The sequence below is a fragment of the Triturus cristatus genome, chromosome 12 (assembly GCF_964204655.1).
Source record: "Triturus cristatus chromosome 12, aTriCri1.1, whole genome shotgun sequence".
Taxonomy (NCBI): Eukaryota; Metazoa; Chordata; class Amphibia; order Caudata; family Salamandridae; genus Triturus; species Triturus cristatus.
In genome coordinates, this window is record NC_140595.1 from 561,473,141 (window position 1) to 561,496,821 (window position 23,681).

The window sequence follows — 23,681 nt, forward strand, 5'->3', positions numbered from 1 at the left end:
TGAGTGGAAACAATGAGGGACGGATAAAGACATACCACCTAATCAATCTATATACAGTGACGTAAGCCCTCACTACAAGTGGATCTTAAATAGAAATGGGGCTGGTAACAGACGTTACCAGGGGTATCAGAAATGCAAGTTTTTGTTTTTCACACAGTGGTTTCAGCTGTTCAGCGTAGCTGAACTCTCCAGGTTACATGTCTGAATCGATGAAGAAACACCAGTTCCCACCTGTTATTCCCCAAAAAACATGTTATCCCCTTTATTACCCCTGAATTAGTAAGACCGTGGTAACGGTAATGCTGGATAGGAAATAACGGGGATTTTAATGGGCCACTTTTTTTTTTTATTGAGAAAAAAAGATCAACACACATTTCACAATACAAAAATAAGACAATTAAGATACAGAGACTCTAATCATCCCATTAATGGGCCACATTTAATGAAGATCCCTGGCTTCATATGGTATTGCAAGATGGAACTCTGTTGCCTTCTGACAATTGCCTGGTGACAGTAACCTTAATTAGTGTTGCCTACAGCCTATCATAAGAATGATCAGGTACCACTAAATTATCTAGGTCAGGAATACATTATTTTCCTCAATTCCAAACGCACATGATCCATGAAAGCTCTTATGTTCTGTGATTTCTGATCGAATTCTAGGTCTCTGTCATGCCAAGACAACCACATAAAATTTCATGTGGTTGGAAACTGAATATCTTAATTTTCTTCTGTGTAGAGTGCGATTTACAGTCGTTAGTGAGCCTCCTGATGATGAACAAGACCTGGATTGTGAAGATATTGGCTTTGCGTTCGTCAGCCTGACAGAGATATTTAGAACTGCAAAGGATGTAATTGAACAAAACATTGACAGTAAGTTTCAGTAACTATCTCCAAGTGTTTTATCTTTGATAACTATTTAAGGATGTGCCTCTCTCAGAATCTGTCTTATTCATTTAACATTAGCAATTTTCTTAGAAGACTTATATACTTCAGCATAAAATTAGTCGTCAAAGATTCAGGACCAGAAAAAAAATATGTTTAAATCTTTTTTTCAATTTGTTGTAAGGTTATGTGTTTCGCATCTTAAGACTAACCTACATCAACGATATTTACTTTCAATACTAATTACTATTTTTAGTAGTTGTATTGATAGCAGTTTATTTTACAGTATTTTTAATCACTTCTATTTTCGCCCCTGGATTTGGATGTCTGTTTATAACATTCACAATGTTATATGGTGTACTTGATCAATGCCTCCAATATGCTAATTCTTGCTAATGTTGCATTTCATGCTGCCCGCACTTCTGTGCCTGCTTCAGACAGCAAGGGATGGTAGGGAAAACACAGACGGTCATATTCCTCAGCCAATACAGCGCTGCTTGAGTAGGGTGGCTGTAGCAACCGTTGTAGGTGGCGTGGAGAGCACATCAATAGATGTACTGTCCAAAGGCAGAAAGATCGCTATACCATTCTTGGGTCGTTTGCCTTTTCAAACAATGCAGAGCATATTTCTGTACTCCTCTTAGGCGTAGCAGCGCAGTGGGAAAACTACCATTCCCGCTTAAATAATTCCCAATCATCAAGCAAGAAACCCTACAACAATATACACTATTAAAAGCTTAATATTAACATGCCTGAAAGGCTTTTATGCACTTTTCATTCAGTGGAATCATAGGCAATATCAAAACTCCACCCATGGAGCTGCGAATGTACTAAATGCTTCTACCCCCAGAGGGTACCATATGGCTGTTTCTATGTCTGTCTTGATATACTGCATGGTTTTATCCACATGACACCAGAAGACGTTTTGCCATCAAGTGTCATATTCAATATTAGGTTTTGCCTCTATGATCTAAAGGATACAAAACAAAGCGAGTACTGGACACCACATCAAGTCAAGCATCTTCCCCTCCACAGAGGGTTCGGGACATTCAGGCCATGATTCCAATGTTTCAGAATGGAGCGCAAGTGCCAGTTCTGATGGTCTTGCGCCTGCTAGGCCCCTTAGTTTCCTGAATTCTGTTGGACACTTACACTCGGTAACACTTGAGGGCTCTCCAGTGATGTCTCTGCAGACAGTTTCCTACATGGTGAAAATCTTCCATCACCCTCTACAGAGACACTGCAGCGGATCTGAAGTGGTGTTGTGTGGATGGTAATCTGATTCAAGGGAAGCTGTTCCGGCCCCCTCAGATAGTTAAATCAGATATTAGGGATGCCTCCATCCTAGAGTGGTGAGCTCACCTGGAGGAACTGGAGATCAGAAACCTTTGGTCTTCAGAGGAGAAGAGGTTGCACATCAACCTTTTGGAATTATGGGTGATCTGGTTGGCACTCAAAGCCTTCCTGCCTTCCCTTTGTGGTCAGTCTGTCCAGATCTTGACGGACATTACGACTGTGATGTGGTACACCGACAAGCAGAGAGGGGTAGTGTTGCGCTCTCTCTGCAGGAAAGCTCTGTGTCTCATGTCCTGGGCTCTAATCCATCAGATCTTTTTGGTAGCCAACCATCTGGCCAGGTTACTTAGTGTACATGCAGACAATTTCAGTCAGCGTCATCTTACCGACCACGAGTGGCTCCTTATCTGGAGATAGTCAAACACATCTTCAGACTATGGGGGTTGCCTTTAGTGGACCTCTTTGCCACTTGCGAAAAACTCACTGTATGGAATTCTGTGGCCTCTAGTATGTGTTGCAGAAAGCATTTGATACATATTTCACTTGCGCAATCAGTCCTTAGCACACGCCCTTTTCTTTCAAACAACAAGTTATTTCGTGTTTCCACACTGACAGTACAAATTAGTAGGTAAAGAAATAGATTAGTCTCCTCTTATGGGTGGTTCTTTATTCATAAGGTGTCTTCCGTGCGATACATAACATCCAGCCGACACGTGTTTCGTCGCAACAGGGGAAATTAGTCCCGCGACTTTTTCAAGGCTATTCTTTGTTCGTTTAAGTATTCTTATTAAGTGGTGATAATTCCAAACCACCTATGGTTTCAGTAGTGGTGGCGTCAAAATTCCTCAGTATTTGTTCAGTGGTCAGGTTCAATAAAGTTATATTTCCAGTACTTATTAGGCTGAAAAACGAGCCGGAATAATGCCCGTCACTGGTTTCCCTTTCGAAGTGAACACTTCGAAAGGGAAACCAGTGACGGGCATTATTCCGGCTCGTTTTTCAGCCTAATAAGTACTGGAAATATAACTTTATTGAACCTGACCACTGAACAAATACTGAGGAATTTTGACGCCACCACTACTGAAACCATAGGTGGTTTGGAATTATCACCACTTAATAAGAATACTTAAACGAACAAAGAATAGCCTTGAAAAAGTCGCGGGACTAATTTCCCCTGTTGCGACGAAACACGTGTCGGCTGGATGTTGTGTATCGCACGGAAGACACCTTATGAATAAAGAACCACCCATAAGAGGAGACTAATCTATTTCTTTACCTACTAATTTGTACTGTCAGTGTGGAAACACGAAATAACTTGTTGTTTGAAAGAAAAGGGCGTGTGCTAAGGACTGATTGCTAAACTGTTTAGAGCCTAGGCTCTCTTTTCTGGGGAGTTGGGCGGTACTTCCCACCTTTTAGCACCGTCATATTACTTAAGCAAATAAGACAATTTATGCGAAGTTTCCCTGTGGCGCCGTTACCTAAACCTAAAACCCCAGTTACAGTTTTTTTAACATATTTCACTTGCAGTGGAACTTTCCACTTCACTTCATCTTTCCTCCTGTATCCTTGATTCCTCAGGTCTTGAGGTAGGTCCACCTTGACTGGGCCCAAGTCATTCTGATCGGCCCAAACTGGCTAAGAATGGTGCAGTATGAAGACCCCACTCTGTCTTCCTTCCGTAGACCTCCTCTTGCAGTTGCAGGGTTAGGTTCTGCACCACAACCTCCAGAGTCTCCTTCTTCATGCCTGGAGATTGAGCAGGGAAACCTGAATGCTTTTTCTTTACTTCTTGAAGTAATGGATATCACCCTGTGTGCCCACAGTCACTCCACCAAAATACTGTATTTGGAAGATGTCCTATAGATAATTCGGTAGACCCTCTTCAGGCCCAATTACTCAATATCTTACACTTCGCCCTTTCACTGGCTCAACAAGCGTTCACATTAGGCACAGTCAAGAGCTATTTCTCAACCTTTCTCTGTCTTCCAGACCAACTGTCCCTTTTCAAGTCACCTGTAGTCACAAGGTATTTGAAAAGTCTTGATACAAGTTTACCCCCTTGCCTCTTACAATGTCACAATGGAAGCTAAATCTTGTTTTTACATTTGTTATGTGTTCCCGGTATGAGATGTTGCACAGTTGCCTGTTGTGACTACTTACTTTCAAGACAGTTTTCCTTATTTCCATCACATTGACAAAATATTTGAGCGAGTTGCCAGCATTAATTGTTAAGCATCCCTTCACTGCTTTCCTTCTCAGAATCAGGGTTGCTTTCCTCCCTAAGGTAGTTACGCCCATTCATCTAGGCCAATCCAGCACTCTGTTGGCTGTCATTCCTTCCTTACATTCTTCGAAAGAAGAAGAGAGGCTCCACAGACTAGACCCCAAGAGAGTGGTCCACTTCTACTTCAACAGGACCAAAGAGTTTAGAAATGACAACCAACTATTCTTTGGTCATGCAGGCAAGATCAAGGGGAAGGCAGTCCACAAGAGGTCATTATCAAGATGGATCATGTTGTGCATCAAAATATGTTATTCCTTGGCTCAGAAGGAACCACGAGAAGGCATCAGGTGCACGCCCGCAGAGCTAAGTGTTCTACCTCTGCATTGGCAAGAGGGTTCAGATTGCAGAAATTTGCAAGTCTCCAACTTGGGCTTCTCTCCACACTTTTGTAAAGCATTACTGCTTGGACTTGGAAGTGTCAAGGGAAGGCCCACTTTGCACAGTTACTCCTACAGGAGTTCTTAGTAGAACAAACCATGCAACCACTGCCTTGTTAGGGACTGTTTGTAGAATGTATTCAAAAGGTGTGGAATATCAGAATAAAAAGTTGCCTACTTTCTGTGAGTATCTTTCTGGTGGATACTGTTATCTACCTGCATATTCCTCACTGCACTCCCTCCTCCCAGTTTTATTGCTGGTTACTAAGTCAATTTTTAAATAATGGCACACCTCAGTAAATTCTGTAAATTACACTGCACCTGATTCATCCTAAGTCATTCTCATCTCCGCGTTCTTCATCAGGCTGACCTGAGTGGGGGTGTACCTGAGAAATCTGGGATTTTTTATGGCTTTATGGTGCCCACTCGCAATAAACTGGGTGTAGTGAGTTTTGGAACTTTGAAAAGTAGCTACAAGTTAAAGTCCTGTTTAGGGTAACTGTCTTTTGGTCACAGATATCGCCCCTAATCTGTATTGAAACGTGTTGCATTGTATATTTTTAACATTTACACTTCCTCAGTTTTCTATCGCTTGGTGCCAGGCCTCCCCACCCTGACTGACTGGCCACAAGATCGCACTGAACATGATGTATGATGTATTTTTAAAATCGTTCCAGTTTCCTATGCATGGGACATACCTTTCCCAAGGCTTGTTACAAATCTGTGTTCCCCTCGGTCATCTGAGTGTTGGTTTTCAGACATGGGTGGGTTTTCTATAGGTTTTGGCAGGGATCCTCACACTGGACATGAAGGGATGTTTTTGATTGGGGATGTCTGCGTCATTTGGGCACAGTGGCAGCTGCTCCCTGGGGAACCTAGTAACCCCAGCAGTTTCTGAAATCTAGAGACACAGGGGAATCCGTGACATAGCCTGCCTGAATCTCAACAGGTTTTATCACTCTGACTCCACTGCAAATGTCAAAGTATGAGGAAAATAATTCTTCCTTTTTCTGTGACAGAAAACTCAGGAAGCTCAGGAAAAGGTCTTACCATACAAATTTCTCACACTTCTCCCTATACAAACGGTTCCCCATATGTTTGGATGAGTCAAATTAGGCCAGGATTGTGTTATGTATATTGTGCCGAGACCCATGCTAACATACCCCACTGTGACACCCCAAGCCCTGGCTGCATTTCACAGGCCCCTTTAGAAGTAGAACGGCTGTATTTGTTTCCTCCCGAAATTGATCCAAAAGACCAGCAGGGTTTTTGTTCCCTTGTAAAGTTGATCCAAATACCCGAGTCAAGCTCAAAGGAAGCAATATGTGCTTATAGTAAAGACAGTTATCTGTTGTATGGCAGTAAAACTGGCCCTATCTTCATGGCCTTAACATTGATGCCAAAAACATGGATTGATTTACGATCAATGAATGTTAAAAACGTTAAGGCAATGCTTGTCAGCGATTTATTTCTTCTCTTATTTCACATGTTTTACATAATCTTACATTCCCCAAGTGTGTTAGCTACTTTATCATGTTGTGTTTCTGTATTTTCTTCCGTGCATCTTATTACTGTATATTGCATATTTTGAGCCTTTCCAGGTGTTTATGGGGGGCTTTTATTGAGTGCTCTAATGATGAAGCTAAAGCAAAGTGCCAGTAAGTGGGTTGGCCTCTCTGCAGAGCACACAGAACAATGGTCATGCATTCCAGTTGCAATTGAAATTCTGTGGAAATGTTTGTGAAGGGGGTACACAGATGTCAACTTATTTACAAGGCAAATGGAAATAAATGCTGAAATGTGAGTGAGTGAAGTATATGTTTGGAAGTGGTGAAGTGAGGGAGATGTGAGGAAGTGCATTCAGGGAAGAGCGAAAAGATGGTGCTGAAGAGGAAAGAGAGGTGGTTGAAGATGTGCAGATGGATGAGATGTGCAGAGAAAAAGTCATACATATCTAACATGAAACACACATAACTGAAGGCCAAAACTCCCTACACAGGCCTCAATACTATTTAACTCACAGACTAGCAATTTCAGAATTGAAACAGTTCCAATGTTAATTATTTATAACAAATCGTTACTCATTTATCTTAAACAGCTAACAACCATTGACAAAGCCAATAGTACTGGCAAGTTTTAGGTGTATCTCTGTTGTGTTATATATCTGGATGCAATTACATCTCAGAGGGGAACTAAAATAATGATCTGGTGGCACACTATGGGAATCAAAAACATTTATTTTACATGTTCTCTTTTAGAGAGCCCCCACTTTATTCATCCCACTTAAAGACCTATCTGCACATATTTCTATATTACTAAGAGTAGCCAACAGCTGAGGGTGCTTTCCGAAGCCTGGTTAAACATTTTCTTCTAAAGGTGAGGAATTGCAAGACACTGGGCAAACATACACTTTAAAGGGCTGAATTTGTCGCGCTGTACAATTTTCACCTTACAGTAATTGTTGAACATATTAATGCAGTAAGATACGGGGCAGTTTTGAATGTGTTTAATATTTCAAAACTATACGTTCCCACTGCTGTAGAAGCCTTGCTTTATCACTAAATTAACTTGCTTTAAAATGCACCATTTCCATTTTATCTTGAGATGAGGTCTCACCCTCGACCCCACGTATGTCCATTAAGCTTGCTCTTCTCACTTGCTACATAAAAGCCACAATCAACTTTTATGTCTCACCACTTTCAAATGTCACCAGCCACCACTGAACACCGGGTAGTGGAAATGTTGCTGTTCGCCACAAATTCTAGAATTCTCCTTTAAAGAAATATGGGAAATCCTGTGTTGTGACCAATGTTTGACCTGGTGGTATCTATGCAGGTCACACTAACGAGTACACTTCCTGATGTCCAGTGTTCAGAAATGTCTGGGATTGGTAGGCTTTCCTAGGTACCTAATGACCCCAGGCTCCAAAGTGTGTTTCTGTTCCCCAGTGAGAAGTTGGGCGAGAAGTTAGGTTCTGGCCCTAATTTCTCAGTGTGGTGCAGATGTGTGTGTCTTTTCCACAAAGATGTGTACCTGCGCACTCTAGTGAAGAGCCAAGTACTGTTTGGAATTTTTCTGAGGATAATTGAAAATACGATCAACATCCAGCTCATCACTGGGGCTCAGACCTATGTGTGTGTCTGCACCCCAGTGAGGAACCAGGGTGCTGTTTGAATTCTGTCTCTTTGCTCCAAAAAGAAGTCACGCACTGGTTGAATTTCTTATTAAGCTAAAGAAAATCCACATTATGCCTGGCTCGTTGCTAAGGCACACTGCTCCTTTCAGACAGAGAAGCACTGGCAGACGAAGGAGCTGTCTGAAACTGAATTAGGAAGTAGGGATTAGAAGGGAGGGACTAGGAAAAATCCTAATCTAACATCTTCCAATTCCCATCTCCTTATTCGTTTTTTTTCTGTTGTTGGGTTGATCTAAGGGACGATGTGAGGAGCTGGATCGCTGTCACTGCTTCTTCCCCACCGTCCCTCCCCCTAATAGAAAAAGTACCTCAAGTTGGTGCCGATTGCCAGGGATGAGCTAAGGGCAGCAATATATAATCCTTATCCTATCCTGTAGCCCCACCCACCATCATCCTTGCTTTGAACTGAGCTAGGGAATCTCTATGTGGTTTTACTAGTGACGCCACACTCATTAAAAGGGCAGCGTGGAAGTGAACACTTGGCCTCCTCATTAAGGGGTTATTGATGCCCAGCAAGTATCTCCCCCCTAAACCCATGCTGTGAAGGATAGGGGAGACCAAAAAATTAAATTAGTTTTTATCACAAGGGCCTCCTGTGCGCATTGTTTCTTGGTATTTTTATATGTCAGTAGGGTAGTGAAAAGGTTAAAACAAATTCTTGCAAATAAATAAATGCTACTGAAGAGCAATTTTACATCTAATTATTTATTTCTGAGTTTTATATAGCACAAACATGACCTGAAGGTATCGGAGCGATTTACATGAGCACCATTTGCATTACATATGGTCACATTCATGCTTTTGGGGCACGGGGAGATTAAGTGATTTGCCCAGAATCACAGGATGTTGAGTGTCGCTGCCGAGACTCGAACCAGGTTCCCCAGATTTGAGGTCGACCGCCCTAGCCATTAGGCTACATCTATGTTGGTTAAAAGAGTACCTAAAGAAACAAACGTTTTACATTGTCACTCTAATGAAGTTCTTCAAAAGATGAATTGGGATCATTGGAGATTCAAAGCGCCTCTCTTCAAAACCCTATTTCCCCCATCAAGAGTGTCTGTGGTTTGCTGATTGCCTTTTATCACTTCAAATTCTTAACTTTCAGACTGAAATCTAGCACGTCAGTCGTCACTAAGTGCATTGCACATGGTGGCTGTTTTTCTCAGGTGTCATAGTCATCACATATTTCCTTACCTAAGCTGCTGTGTTATGAAAAGCAATTTGGAGTGCAGGGAAAGGTCTCCATAAATACCTGTGCCACATTTGTCGCTCACACCATCCACTTGCTTTCATTCCTGGGGGCCATCCTAGTTACATTAGGAAGCAACATGGAAGCATCCATCAGATTCAGCAAATAGTTAAAACATATCTAGAAAGTACATTATATTGCAGTGCACCATGCCAAGTCTTCTCTGAGGGGGATGTCATCCTCAATGCCCCTTATACACTAGTGCCGGTTCCAAATGCAGCTGCTGGTGGTGGTGTTGGACAGTCAGTCAACACAAGCTCTTTTGACATCTGCATTCTAGCCATGTTCAAGATAAACAATGTTCTTCCTTGGTGGTCTCAAAGACACATCATTATAGCACACTTTTAGTTCCATTTACAAAAGTTGCTTTTGTGGTAAACACAGATGTCAATGTAAGGCTAGGATTGCCACCTGCCAGAACTATCTGACAAAAGCTTGTGGATAAGTCAAGAGACACATCTACTTGTCACTGTACTGGAGTTAAGAGTCATCAGAAATGGTTGATAGTCCTTTCTCTCTTGGATTCGATGTTACTTATTACTGATCAGGACAGACGGCCTCACTCTATGTTCTACATCAATTAGCAAAGAGAGCAAGGTCACCTGTTCAACTGCAGCGGAATTGGGTGAATCAGTAAGGGATAACAGAGGGTAGTACAACTACCTGGTGCCCGGAACAACTGGGCTAACGTTCAGCAGATGAACAGGAGAGTGTCATGGGTGTGAGGTACCCCAGGCACAGCTTGACATAGGATCTAGGCACTGGGGCACGCATGACCTAGATCTCTTTACCAATGAAACCAACAAGAACTTACCCCCCCCCCCAAATAAAAACAATCCCCCACCCCACCTTGGGATTCTAAAGCAGGCACTTACAAACAGGATCCAGCGGGTGTGTCTTTTTGATAAGATGGTATTGTACATTTACATAAGCCTTTTTGCTACTTCTCCTAATCCCCAGATTATGTGCAACATCAAACCTGGGAGCCATGTCATGTGCCCCAGCATGGCCAAGACAGTATAGGTTTACCAGCCAACTGCATCTGTCTAAAGTGCCTAACATTCCTATCGGCTTGCACCTGACCCCTGTCCAGATGTCTGGCTCAGTTTATTTATTACCACTCCGTGTCTCTGAGCTCTGCAGTCTCGCTCCTGAGAACATCGGCGTACTCACGTAGACATTCCACAAGACAGCCGGTCAATTCACGTTCAGGCCAGAACATCTTCAGCAATAAAAACATATGAAGTCAAATCGAACAGGTTTTGTGTGTGCAAGGTTTACACTTAAGGCAATCTCAGCATCACCAGATTCTGCCATTCCTGCCTCATGTAGGCCGAATTGGCACTCAAGCATGTGTCCTTCTGTCTGCTACTTATACATATTGCCTTTCTGTGGAGCAGCAATCACTCTGTTGTAGAAGCATAAAGGAATTTGTTAATGACTACTTCTGAGTTTTCTCTCCGGAGTGTGTGCCTCAAAGCGGGAGTTCAATACGTTTCTGTCCCAGCTTATTGAGACCCCATTTGAACCCATCCACCAGGCGGACAAAAAGTATATTGCCTAGAAGGCAGTACTACTCTAGGAATTAACCTTTGTGAGAAGAGTCATCAGCTTACAGACTTTTACTATCTAAGAAGCTCTCGTATGCTGTTAGGACAGAGTGGTTCTGTGGACCAAACCCAAGTTCATTCTCAAGGTGCCAATAGAGTTCTACCTCAATAAACGAGTGATAGTTAAAGTATTTTGCCTGACCCCAACAGAGAAGACGCTGTATTCACAGGACATCAGCAGATAGCTTAAGTTCTTTATAGACCGAACTAAGCACTTCAGGAAGATGATGAGCTTATTGTGACTTTTGGGAATCTTCAGAAAGAACTCGTCCTTGGCATGCTGGAGATACCTAGAAAGTCTGTCAACCTTTGGGGCACAGCAACAGCACATTCAGCAAGAGATGTGGCAGCAATGGTAGCTTTCTACTGTGAGTATCACTGGCACATACGGACATGTGCAAAGCCGCCACGTGCAAAACCCATCACTACTCATTGGGGCACTGTTGCCGAGAAGCAGGGCCTGCATGTATGAGAGCAGTAGGACAACCAGTCCTACATCATATATTCCACTAATGTGAGCCGTATTTTCCACCTTTGACTGTCACGCTTCTCTGTTATTGCCGCTTGACTGGTTGCTGTTCTGACTCAGACATGTGAATCTAGGAAAGATTCTATTTTTAAGAATAAGCAAGTTACTTAACATTTAACTACAATTCTCAAGCATTATTATATTTCATAGATTCACATGCAGCCCTTCTTCCTCCCCTGTTAGGCCTAATTATTTTACTTGTTTCTGCTCATGCTTGATATCTGGAGTATGGTGGCCACTGGGGAGAGTAAAGTTCAGAACACATTGGTAGGAGTTTGGATGCTTTTCATAGGAGTGATTAGCATACTAAATGGCAGTGGCAGCTCCTCCGCAATGGCAGAGGAGCGTAGCCCCACTACCTGGCGCAGAGCCAGCAAATGAAAAATAAAATGATGTTCTAGCATTGTTTTATTTTTCGTTTGGTGGCTCTTAGCCAGCTTGTGTAGGGAGTGGTGGGGCATGGGAGGGGGAGGAGGAGTGCTTATGCACCCACTACATGCACATATGTGTTTGGCCGTCTGTCTCAGGCTGACCAAAACACACATGCACACTTAGGTTTCTCCAGCCCGGCTGCATTCAGCTGCCAGGCTGGAAAAACCCCACAGACACCCTGTCTTTTCAGCCTGCTCATGCGAATCTCGGCACTGCACCTCAGCACAAGGTTGGATGGGAGTCTGTCCCATGGGCTGCTGGGACCAGGAAAAGGACATTAGGAGCAACGCAGGAGGTGGCCAGCGGCTTCAGGTAAGCCCTTTTTTTTATTAATACTAGCACACACCCCTGCGCGCTCCACCGCCCCCTGCACTCTCCACACCTGCCCCACCACCATTCTTAGTTAGTGTCACCCACCACTGCTAAATGGAGTTGATTTTTCTAAAGCCATTCATGAATGTTCATGTTAAATACTGCTATTGTGAATTGTGGTGGCACCTCCCAACTTGACAAGGCGAATGATTAAAACTTGTAAATCTTCCAAAGATATCAACATTGGAGCAGTGTAGTTATAAGTAAGTAACTTTGTTCTTCTCAAGATCCAGCATTTAAAATCTCACAATACATACAAAAGCGCTCTGACATCAGCATGACAAATACATCACAAGAGACCGTATCTGAAGCTTCATTAATATAGTAAAATTGTTTATTTTAAGACTCTTCCTAAGGTCCCACCTCCAATTACATTTTTGTTACTTTCTGCCTTGCTTTATCATACCTACAGCTAGGGTTTTGTTGTTTGATTGGGTGCTGCTCTACCGCCTGGACTTCAATCTGGCTTTTGTTTGCTAAACTGGTGCTGTTCCTCAGCTAGATTATTTATATTACTCCTACCAGGGGCATCCTGATTTCCTTAGTGTTGCTCCACTTTCGAGTTAGAATTACTACTCCATCATTTTTGGGCCAAGTTTGACTATTCTCTTTAACCTTCTACCTAAGGTGAAAGGTTCCTAGCTGTGCTCTGTTTCCTGTGATGAGAGTTAACATCTTTCTAAGATTGCACATTGATAAAGTGACAGTGTTCTTTCTTTCTCAGTTTTCAGTTTCAAGGATTTTCCTTCAAAATTATGTCTCCAAGAACCCCTATGCCAATTGTGTCACAGGTGTCCATGAATCAGACAATAATCAGTATGTTATATGCATATTGATGCCACCCTACAACAATGCCTATGGATTTTTTTTCCATTAGTATCTGGACACTTCAAACAGATCAATGAGCCAACATCTGTTATACTGCAAAAAAAGAGGATGGCCCCTCAGTCTCCATAAGGAAATCTATGTCCAACCATGGAGTCCTATCTTGCGAAAACAAGGAGGTCTATTGTGAGGCAGATCTCTCTTTCCCTGCCTCACACAGGCTGCTAAGACACACCCCTTGTGATCAAGTGTATCACAAGCTGCTCATGGACCAAAGTTCCAAAGACAAAACTCTTTCCATTTTCCATTTACTTTATATCATTTGCAGTGCATATCAATGAAGCATCTGTGCCCAGCCGAACTTCTACTTTGTAGAGAGCACAAAGTCAGTGACATTTTCCTTACAGGTTTACCAGGAAGGTTAAAAATCCTTTGTCTGAGGTCAAGGACTATCCTGGGTTTTCACTTGGATTAGTATAAAAAAAGTTTTTTTACGGGACATTTTATACCAGAACTTATTCAAAGGCTTATCAGTTGTATCTGATAAAGACTTCTAGGTGTAGATTCCTTGCCATCGAATATTCCCCAGGCGTCAGAATGGATCTGGATGTTTTTGAGCACTACCACTAGTTGACGGCATTCAACTTTGCGTCGGCGTCATCCTCGGCAGAAACTATGTATGCAGTACCTAAATTGGCATCACCTCATTGTTCTGACATCAGTTCTTTCCTTTCCGCGCCAGATAGCGATGATCCAGTTAAAGCTACCCTACACTTTAATAGATTTTCTGTACGGGTGTGATAGGATGTCCCCTAAGAAACCATTTGGTTTCAGACCATGTGGTGCCTGTCACAGGCAGATGTCTGTGACAGACCCACATTTGGTGTGTTTGTGGGGCTTGTAGAGGGACCATGACTCCAAGACCTGTGAAGACTGCCGTGCTATGCACTCGAAGGCTCTGAGGGAGTGATCCCTCAAGCCCCTTACCGCCCGATGTCGGAAGACCCCCTTGATGCTCAGGTCCCAGTCGTGCAAAAGGTCCCAGGATCATTCGCAGAGTCACTCCAACTGATTGTAACGATCAATGGTTCTGTTCCGCAGGAGCGCCAGGAATCCTGAAGAGAAGTCCTCAGTCGTCCCCCACGCCCCTTCTGCTCTATCAAACTCTAGAGCCAGGAGGGACGCTAGGGAAAACAGGGAAACAAAACAAGGGTAGGCAGGGGAAAAAAGGCAGGTCGTGTGGTGGACAACTTCTGGGTACAGGCAGGCCTTCACAGCTGTAAAACAAAAAACGCTTCGTTAATGTGCATTAATTCACCCTTACTGTCTAACCTTGTGCGAGTGGAAAGACACCTACCACGCTATCTTGACTCTGGGAACTCTCAGTACGTATCTTATCGTAGATGCTAGGAACCCTATGTGAATACACAAGTGTTACCACCAACAATCAATCCCTCTCTAGACCATAAATCTCTAACTGTAATTGTTGTGCTTACCCCTATCTTCTAACGAGAAGGAGTAGGCGGAATGCTAGTTTCTTTGTTTGTCTACTGATCGTCTGAGGTGAATACGTCACCGAAGAGCTGCAGGGAATATGAGTGGAATAGAATGTAAGGGATATACATGAACAACCCCCTCCCAATTAGACCCGTGCAATAACTAATGTTTACCGTGTTTGTTGGGGAAGTACTACTGTAACCTACGACAGAACTCAAAGGTCCACGCCAGTTTCTCCTACCTAACAGTGGTAATAAAAGATAAACGGAACTGAAGAAATCCAAGAAAACAATATCCCTCTGGCCACAATAGTCAGAGAGGCTCCTTAACCGCAGGATTCGTTTAGCAAACACAAGAAGTCCACAACAGTGAGCTGAATAGAGAACAGCCCCGTGAGTAGCACCAAGCTACTAACACCGAGGCCTTACTTGGAACCAGAGGCTTCTGGACGGTAGACGACTTCAGCAAGTAAACGGACCAGCGCACGACTACCGTTGCTGCCCCAATGAATACTGGAAATCCAACCACCGCCACACAAGGAACAGCACGGCAGCTCGTACTGTTCGCTACACAGCGACCACTGAACCGGAAACAGGAAACACGCCAAAACAGGAAGTCAGGCAATACAACGAAGGACGGAAACGGGCTAACAGCTAGAACGCTAAGCAGCGTTAGAAACCCTCAGTGCTCCTTAAATACCTTCCGCATCTCCAGGCATGACCGCGGGGCATGACACTGATCACCATCCCACTTGAAGTCGCCATGAAAATCCCACAAATACAAGAAGTTTAAGAGGTTTTCGATTTTGCTGCGCCCATTGAAGTCTTCTGACGAGGCACAGGCGTTGCGGCAGCCCATTCCTTGTGCTACGGTAACCTGAGTCAAGGTCCACACCGCACTTCCCTGACTTTTCCTGAACCAGAGCAACCCCTGCCGAGCATATGGAATTTTATGAGACCATGCACCTCATATTTTGGTAGCCCAGCCCCTCTGGAGAGCCTACAGGTCCCATGGATTTGCAAGGGGCCCTCACTGTATCCTCGCCCGCAGGTTCACCCTCTGCACCAGTTGGACCCAATGGATCCCAAGTTGGATCCAGAGTGGAGCTGTCAGTGAATCCAAGAACTTCTGCGGCACACGCTCCAGTTCTGATGCTGCCAACACTCCATGGCAGCGCCATCCCCAACACAGAGCGGGACAGTTGTAACCTGACGCTGGTTCTGGCGCTGACCGGGACCATGCTCCCTGGATTGGAGCCAGTGCCTTTTGCATTCGACAGGCCTTGAAAGGGAGTTGAATGAGAGGGATCGGAGGACCCCCTTATGGGTACCAGCATCCCCTAGATGAGAATGAGGACAACTGGTATGAGGAACTGGCGGAGACCAGTGGGTTAGACACCTCACCTGGCGTTGGCTTGGTCTCTCCTCCTACCATGGCTTTGGAGCAGGAACCCTCTTTCGCTATGGTGATGTGTAAGGCGGCTGAGGTCCTGGACCTTCAGCTATCCTCAGTGGCAGTCAAGACAAACGTCTTGACACGTGTTTCAACCAGGAGTTGCCCCATCCAAACCTTTACTCTCCTTTAATAAAGCCCTTACCAACGTCCTACTTGAGGTCTGATCCAATCTTGTACAGAGGCTCCTGTGCATAGCACAGTTGCCTGTCGCTATTGTACCGCTCCTGAATACCCCAGTATCATTAGCCAGCACCCCACCCCGGAAAGCTTGGTAGCCCAAGCCTCCCCAGATAGGGAATCCAAGAGACTGGATACTTTTACACCGCATTCATTTGTTTGACATCCCCATACAATCTGCAATTTCGGTTGCGCAAGTGCTGCCTATGGTCTCGAAGGAGGCCCAAGCCATAATCTCCCCAGCTATTGCTGATGGGAGCGACACAGCAAAGTTCACCATATGATATGAACTGGGCACAACAGGCTCACTGGGTAGAGCGATTTCATTGTCGGTGGCCTTGCGACACCACACCTGGCTGAGAACAACTTGCTTTTCATGGGATGTCCAAGCCTTGGTTATAAACATGCCCTTTGATGGCTCTCTTCTTTTTGGAGAGAAGGCAGACTCAGCGCTGGAGTGCTTTAAGGACAGCAGGGCTAGTGCCAGGTCCTTGGGCTTTCTTATGACTCCCCGGCATCCCCAATATGCCTTCCGCTACTTTCGTGGCCATGGAAGCGGGCTCTGTCATGGTTCTACGAGCCGACCGCCACTCGAGGAAGAAGGGTTAGCGGTCTAGCCCTTGCGGGACAACAACGGAAGACCGAAAGACTCACTTCCGGTTGGTCGCGCATAACAGCCGGGAACTCCGGCTAATCACCGCTTTGAATTCTCGCCATCGCCACGGAAGAAGAGACGCCAATCCGGAGAAGACAACCAACCGCCGAAGGGTAGGACGCTGCTGCGGACTACACAAGGCACAGGTACGGTCTTAAACCGAGGGCGCTTCAAGGCTAGAGGGACGTCTGTTTCTCCCATCGTAACACTGTACACTTGGATTACTACTGCACACCGGAGGGTGTTCGGTGGCGTGGGGTCTTTCACCCTACGTTATTATTTGCGCAGGAGCGCTGGTTTTGTCCACATGATTTCTGAGCTGAACTGGCAGGATTGGGCACGTTATTATTTGCGCAGGAGCGCTGGTTTTGTCCATATGATTTTGGTTACTATACTGATCTAGCAAGATTGGGCACGTTATTATTTGCGCAGGAGCGCTGGTTTTGTCCACATGATTTTGGTTACGAATCTGAGCTAGCAGGATTGGGCACGTTCTCATTTGCGCAGGAGCGCTGGTTTCGTTTTCCTTCATTCCGGTTCCTGTGGAGCTGCACGTCAACCCTGCGACCACTCAGCGCGCATCCAAGATGGTCGCGTGAGCACAGGGCTCCCCGGACCCTTTCTGCTCCTCGGAATTTATCCTGAGAATATCCTGATGTGGTTTATGGAATCTGGGAGATGAAGACCAGCTGAGCACATATCTCTTTTCAAAAATCAACTCGGACCTGGGAATCCTGAGTTGTCGTCGTCGGAACTTTTGGGACCCACCCGACGGAGGTGACCGGGGTGAAGGTGACCCGTGGGGCCGGGCTGCAATTGAACAACAGCGGCTTCAGCGCGGTACCAGTTGCCGATCCACCACTTTCGGTTTCGGTTTTGGACTTCAGGAGACCAGCTGGTGGGTGCGCTCGGGGTGGAGAGGTGCTTCCTGGGCCTCTGCACGAGGTTTTCCTCCACCTGCCACCAGAGTGCCTATAGCCTCGGACCCCCTATACCGACATTTTGAGGTCTTCTTGCTGGTGCCCTTACACCTCTTGGTTGGAGGTCCCCTTGAGTGACCGTGTTCACATGGGGGGCAAAGGGGGTCCCGAGGGGCGCAAGACCAAGGCCTCCCTCCGCGGGGGAGCGGTCCAGAGCAACAACATGGACCGCTACACCCAGGGCAGAGGGTCCCCTGGCGCTGCTGGCCTCCCCCCGGACGCTGCAGGGGGAGGCACGAACGTCTCTACGGAACTTTCCCTGCAGGACATTATGGGCGCCATTGCTGGCATCAGGGAAACCATCGCCACGCAATACGAGGCCCTGGCCCGTAAGATCGACACCGTCGCGATTGATGTCACCCTGATCCGGGCCGACCTCTCCAAAACAAACGAGAGGGTCCAGGCCCTCGATACACGGACCTCCACCCTCGGTGCGGAGGTGTCGGATCTGCGGGCCACGCTTGGAGACATCAGGGTGGTCAACGATCATATGGCCCGGCGGCTTGAGGACTTCGAGGGACGGGCCCGACGCAACAACATCCGCGTCATAGGTGTACCGGAGTCCTCCGACGGCCGCCCGGTTGACCTCGTGGTCGAGGAACTTATCCTGCAACAGTTGTCCCCGGCTGGCCTAAGTAAGTTCTTTGCCGTGGAGCGGGCCCATCGAGTTCCGGGCGGTCGGCCACGGCCGGGGGCCCCCCCGAGGCCTATCGTGGCCAAACTATTCCACTACAGGGACCGCGACGCTATTCTGCAGGCCTCACGGACCCACGGCCCGGTTCGTCACGAGAACTCGACCATCAATTTTTACCCGGACTTCACGCAACTGGTCCAGAAACAGCGGATGGGATTCCAAGGGGTGAAGCGTCGTCTCCGCGAGCTGGGCCTAAAGTATTCGATGCTCTACCCTGCAAAACTCCGAGTGGAACATGGGGATCGGACAGCCTTTTTTGACTCTCCTGTGGCCGCAAGTGACTGGCTGGACTCGCTGCCGGACGGAGGTGGCCGTCCCGGACCCTCTGCGGGCACCGCAGGTGACGGGTCCCCTTTAGAATGACTTTTGGTCCTTGATTTTGCCGTTTTGCACTGTTCAGTTGGGTCTTACTTCTTTTGTATATTGTGTTTCACCAGGACCTGTGAGGGGGGCGGGCGGGGACGGGTCCCTTTCCTCCTCCGGGGTCTTTTCGTAGAATGGGGTTAGTGGGGCGACAGGCACACTGCAAGTTGGGGGGGTTTTTTGGCCCGCAGGGGTGCAGGGTGGGGGGAGTTGGACTTGGGGTGGGGTTGGGGGGGAGGAGGGGTTGTTTTGTTGTGTGTTTTTTGTTTACAGGGCGAGGTATTGATTTTTGTCCACATCTGGGAACTGTGCTGCAGGCTGGGGGACCCTTGATCTATTGGAGGGGATGGGGGGGGACGGGTTGAGGCTTATGTCATGGAACGTCAATGGGTTGGGGGACCGTATCAAGCGGGGTGTAGTGCTGCAATATTTGCGTCGTTTGACTCCTGATGTGGTGTTTCTCCAGGAGACGCATCTGGTTGGTAATGTTTGTCATGCAATGAACAGGGGGGGATATCGCCTCGTAGCCCATTCTGGTTTCACAACTGGTTCCAGGGGGGTGGGCATTCTCCTGCGAACCTCCCTTCCGGTGGAGATCACTAAGATAGTCTCGGATGACAGAGGGCGCTATGTGTGTTTGATTGGGAGGTGGGAGGGGCAGCCCCTTACCCTGGTTTCAGTCTACGTCCCCCCGGGCCTCCAGAACTCCACCTTCACTGACTTGGGTCGAATGCTGCTTGACCTTCCGGACGGCCTCCTGCTCATGGGCGGGGACTTTAATTCTGTGGTTTCGGGTGAACTGGATCGTCACCCACCAAGGACCCTCCCCGCTGCCCAGGCATGGCTGGGTGGGATGTTGGAGACCTTCGGCCTGGTGGATAGCTGGAGATTAATGCATCCGACCCAATGTCAGTTCACCTTTCACTCGGGGGCGCATGGGAGTCTCTCTAGGTTAGACTACTTCCTTATGCCCGCGGCGCAGACTGGTCGGATTAGAGAGGTCAGGCACCTGGCGCGGGGTATCTCCGACCATTCTCCGCTGTGGCTTCTTTTTGACACCGGGTCGCGGTCTGCAGGGCGGATCGCTCCCATTAACCCATGGTACCTGCGAGACCCTACGACTCGCGACAGCCTGGTTAAGGCTATGGACCAATACTTCCTTGATAACGAGGGGTCGGTGTCGTCTGCAATGTCCCTGTGGGAAGCCTTTAAAACCGTGATCCGCGGACACGCCCTCTCCCAGATAGTGGTGGCTAAGAAGGTCAAGAGTGAGGCAGTGGTGAGGCTGGAGACTGACATCTCGGGGCTGGAGTCGGCCTTGGAGGCGAATGTCACTCCGGACGGGCTCCATGCCCTTAGCCTGAAACAGTTTGAATATAGGTCCCTGGTCACTGACGCGGCCAAAACTATGTATAGGGAGCAGCAGGGTCGACTGTACGACGCCGGGGACAAGGCGGGAAAGTTGATTGCGTGGCTGGACAAAAAGGAGAGAGTGAATCGTGTGGTCCCGGAGTTGCGTGCTGCGGATGGTGTGTGTGTGACTGAGCCGGATGAGATTGTGGAATGTTTCGCCGACCACCTCCGGGCTGTGTACTCCCCAGTGACTGACAGAGATGAGGACGACTCTCGCCTTCTACTGAGGGATATTGCCTTGCCCGGCCTGTCCGTTGAGGACCGTGAGCGGCTGGACGCCCCCTTGTCGGCGGATGAAATAGCGACCGCGATCCGCTCCCTTCGCTCGGGCAAGGCTATGGGTCCCAACGGTCTGCCCATTGAGCTATATAAATTGCGCCCTGATAAGCTTGCGCCCTTCCTCAGTCGCATGTTCCGTGAGTCTCTTGCGGCGGGTTCCCTTCCGGCTGACCAGCGTTTGGCCACGATAGTCGTGATCCCCAAGGAGGGCAAGCCGCGAGACCGCTGTACTTCTTACCGGCCTATTTCACTGCTAAATGCAGAGCCTAAAATCCTGGCGAAAGTCCTTGCCAATCGTTTGTTGAGCGTCGTGTGCGATCTTATTCATCCGGACCAATGCGGCTTCATCCCGCATCGCAACACCGCTCTTAACTTGCGGCGTCTTCACGGCGCCCTGGCCAGGGCGGAGCTCCTCTCCGAACCGGCCGTGCTGGTTTCTTTGGATGCCACGATGGCTTTTGACACCATCGAGTGGCCATTCCTCTGGGCTGTCTTGGCTAAATTTGGCTTTGGGAAGGCTTTATTGGCTGGGTGAAGCTTCTTTACACGGGACCCATGGCTCAGGTGGTGGTGAATGGGCGGGTCTCTCGGCCCTTTGCCCTCGGCAGGGGCACGAGGCAGGGGTGCCCGTTGTCCCCTTTGCTCTCGCCCTGGAGCCACTCGCTGCTTGGCTCCGCTGGGAGCCCTCGCTTAGAGGGATCCGGTGGGCCCCGGGCTTCGAAGATCGGGTCTCGCTGTATGCGGACGATATTCTCCTGTATCTCACCTCACCGCGGCAGTCGCTCAACGTCCTCTTTGACGTTCTGACTTCCTTCGGGAACAATTCGGGTCTCACGATCAATTGGTCTAAATCCTGCGTCTATCCTATCTCTGGTGGTCCTCCTCTCCTGCCGCCTCGGCTTCCGATCCAAATATCTCTGAGCGGCTTTAAGTACCTGGGGATATACGTTTCGCTGGACCCGGTGGCTCGCTATGAGCAGAATCTCCTGCGTCCACTCCGGCGATTGCGAGAGGACACGGCCCGGTGGTGCAGGCTGCCCCTGTCCCCGCTGGGTCGGGCCGCGCTGTTCAAAATGATGTCCCTTCCCAGGTTCCTCTATGCACTCCAGAACTCCTTCGACGTTATCCCAGTGGCCTGCTTTCGGGAGGTGGAGAGCCTGCAGAGGAGACTGGTGTGGGACGGGCGGGCGCGTATTGCTCTTGTTAAGCTTACTCTCCCCTGGTACGACGGGGGCATCGCGCTTCCTGACATTCGCAGGTACTATTGGGCCTCGCAGCTAGCGGCCATTAACCATGCCACGTATGCGCCTGGCTTGAATCCGGCGTATGAGATGGACAAGTTCCTGCTTCCCGGCGGGAACTATAACAGGGCACTTTACTCCCGCTCGGCTGGCCGGACCCTTACGGGTCCTACTGAGATTGCGGTGCGGACCTGGAGGGCTGCCACTGCGGCCACGGGCTGGAGTGAGCGACTAACATGTGCTACTCCTTTGTTTGCCTCCGACCGCCTGGGCAGCCTCTGGACTACGAAGGGGTTTGACCAGTGGGATACGATTGGTATCAGCAAAGTGGGAGACCTGTGGCATAAGGGCACGGTTAAGACTTTCGCGGTGCTCCAGGCCGAATACGAGCTTACGGACAGGGAGTTCTTCCGCTATGCCCAGGTTCGACACGCCCTGCTCTCGGTCTTTGGGGAGGGGACCAAGATCCCGGTTTCCTCGCCCCTCGAGGACCGCATACTTGACGGACATGTCCCTGACAGTACTATTTCTTTAACTTATAAAAAACTGATTAATCATCGGGCTGACCTCTTTGTGCGCCTCCGGGAGGCTTGGACGGGGGACGGGGTGGAATTGGACGACGAGGACTGGCAGTCTGCACTGTCGTCCCCCAAGGAGGTCGCCATTCCAGCCCGTCTCCGGTTGGTACAGCTCAAGATTCTTCACCGGGTGTATGTGACGGGTCCTCGCTTGGTCTCGATGGGATTTTCCGACGACGGGCTCTGTAGGCGGGGTTGTGGGCTCAGCGCCACCTTTCTCCATATCCTGTGGGAGTGCCGCGAGGTGGCGGACTACTGGCGCCGGGTCCATATGGTTATGGGACAGGTCACTGGGGTTGTGCTGCTGCCGGAGGTGCGTCGCTGTGTCCTGAATGTGTGGGAGCCCAATGATTACAGCGCGGCTCAGACTCGGTGGGCGGCCCTGGGGAACATGATTGCCAAGAGAGATATAGCGCAGCTTTGGGGCGCCCAACGGCCGCCCACCGTGTCAGTATGGAAGGAGAATATGGACTGGTGTATGTTCAGGGAGAAGACTGTGTATGTGGCCCGTGGTAAGCCGGGGGCATGGGGTAGAATCTGGGGGCAATGGAATGCGTATCGCGGGGGTATCTGTACGCCCCCCCTGGTGGACACCGATATCGCCATGTCCCCCTGACCCCTGATGGTTCCTGGCACCTTTTGGAATAACTACATATGGACGTTCATCTCCCTTGACCCCCCCCCCCCCCGTCCCCAGCCTCCCGGTACTCCTTCCTTTTGCCGGCTGCTTAATGGTCTGCACTGGAGTTCCCCGGAGGAAGCCTGACCCGCACTGTTTGCCCTTATGCCTCGCCTTTTGTTTTTCTTTTAGTTTTTGTGTCTGTTGGACTTAAGTCTCCTGTTCCTTTAGAACTATCCGGAGCCACTACGGGGCTGCGCCCCGGGACTTGACTGCAGCCATGATAAATGTATATTTCATTCTGTACCTAGCGGCCGGCCCTGGTGGTTGTAGGCCCGTGCTTGTAACCGAATTATTGTTCAATAAAAATTTAAAAAAAAAAAAAAAAAAACCCTGCGACCACTGCCGTTCCGGAACCGGGAAGTGGAGGCCAGTTACTTAGGCACCACAACAGGTACACCAGGGTTTCTTAGGCGGGGCACAGCACGGAGGAGGAAAGAGAAGGAACGGGCAGTAAGGTAACCGTGTCCCCTTCTTTCCCTCACAGCTTGGTGTCCAGCGCCATCTAGACTTGCTCCTATCTGGCTTCTACCCCGGGTACCCCCTTATCCTAGACGGTGTTCAACCTCGACTAGGGCATGGTGGGGAACGGGGTGGTGGTTCTTGTCGCCT

At 48.1% G+C, this 23,681-nt stretch overlaps 1 protein-coding gene across 4 annotated transcripts in view; it reads left to right on the forward strand.

Annotated features, from left to right (window-relative positions):
• RPGRIP1L (RPGRIP1 like) overlaps window positions 1-23,681 on the forward strand; it is a 673,080-nt gene that overhangs the window by 632,229 nt on the left and 17,170 nt on the right. For all 4 annotated transcript variants that reach the window (XM_085639033.1, XM_085639032.1, XM_085639035.1 and 1 more), the window contains exon 25: window positions 740-873. In XM_085639033.1, the coding sequence (XP_085495159.1) occupies window positions 740-873 (134 nt within the window). The remainder of the gene's footprint in view (window positions 1-739; window positions 874-23,681) is intronic.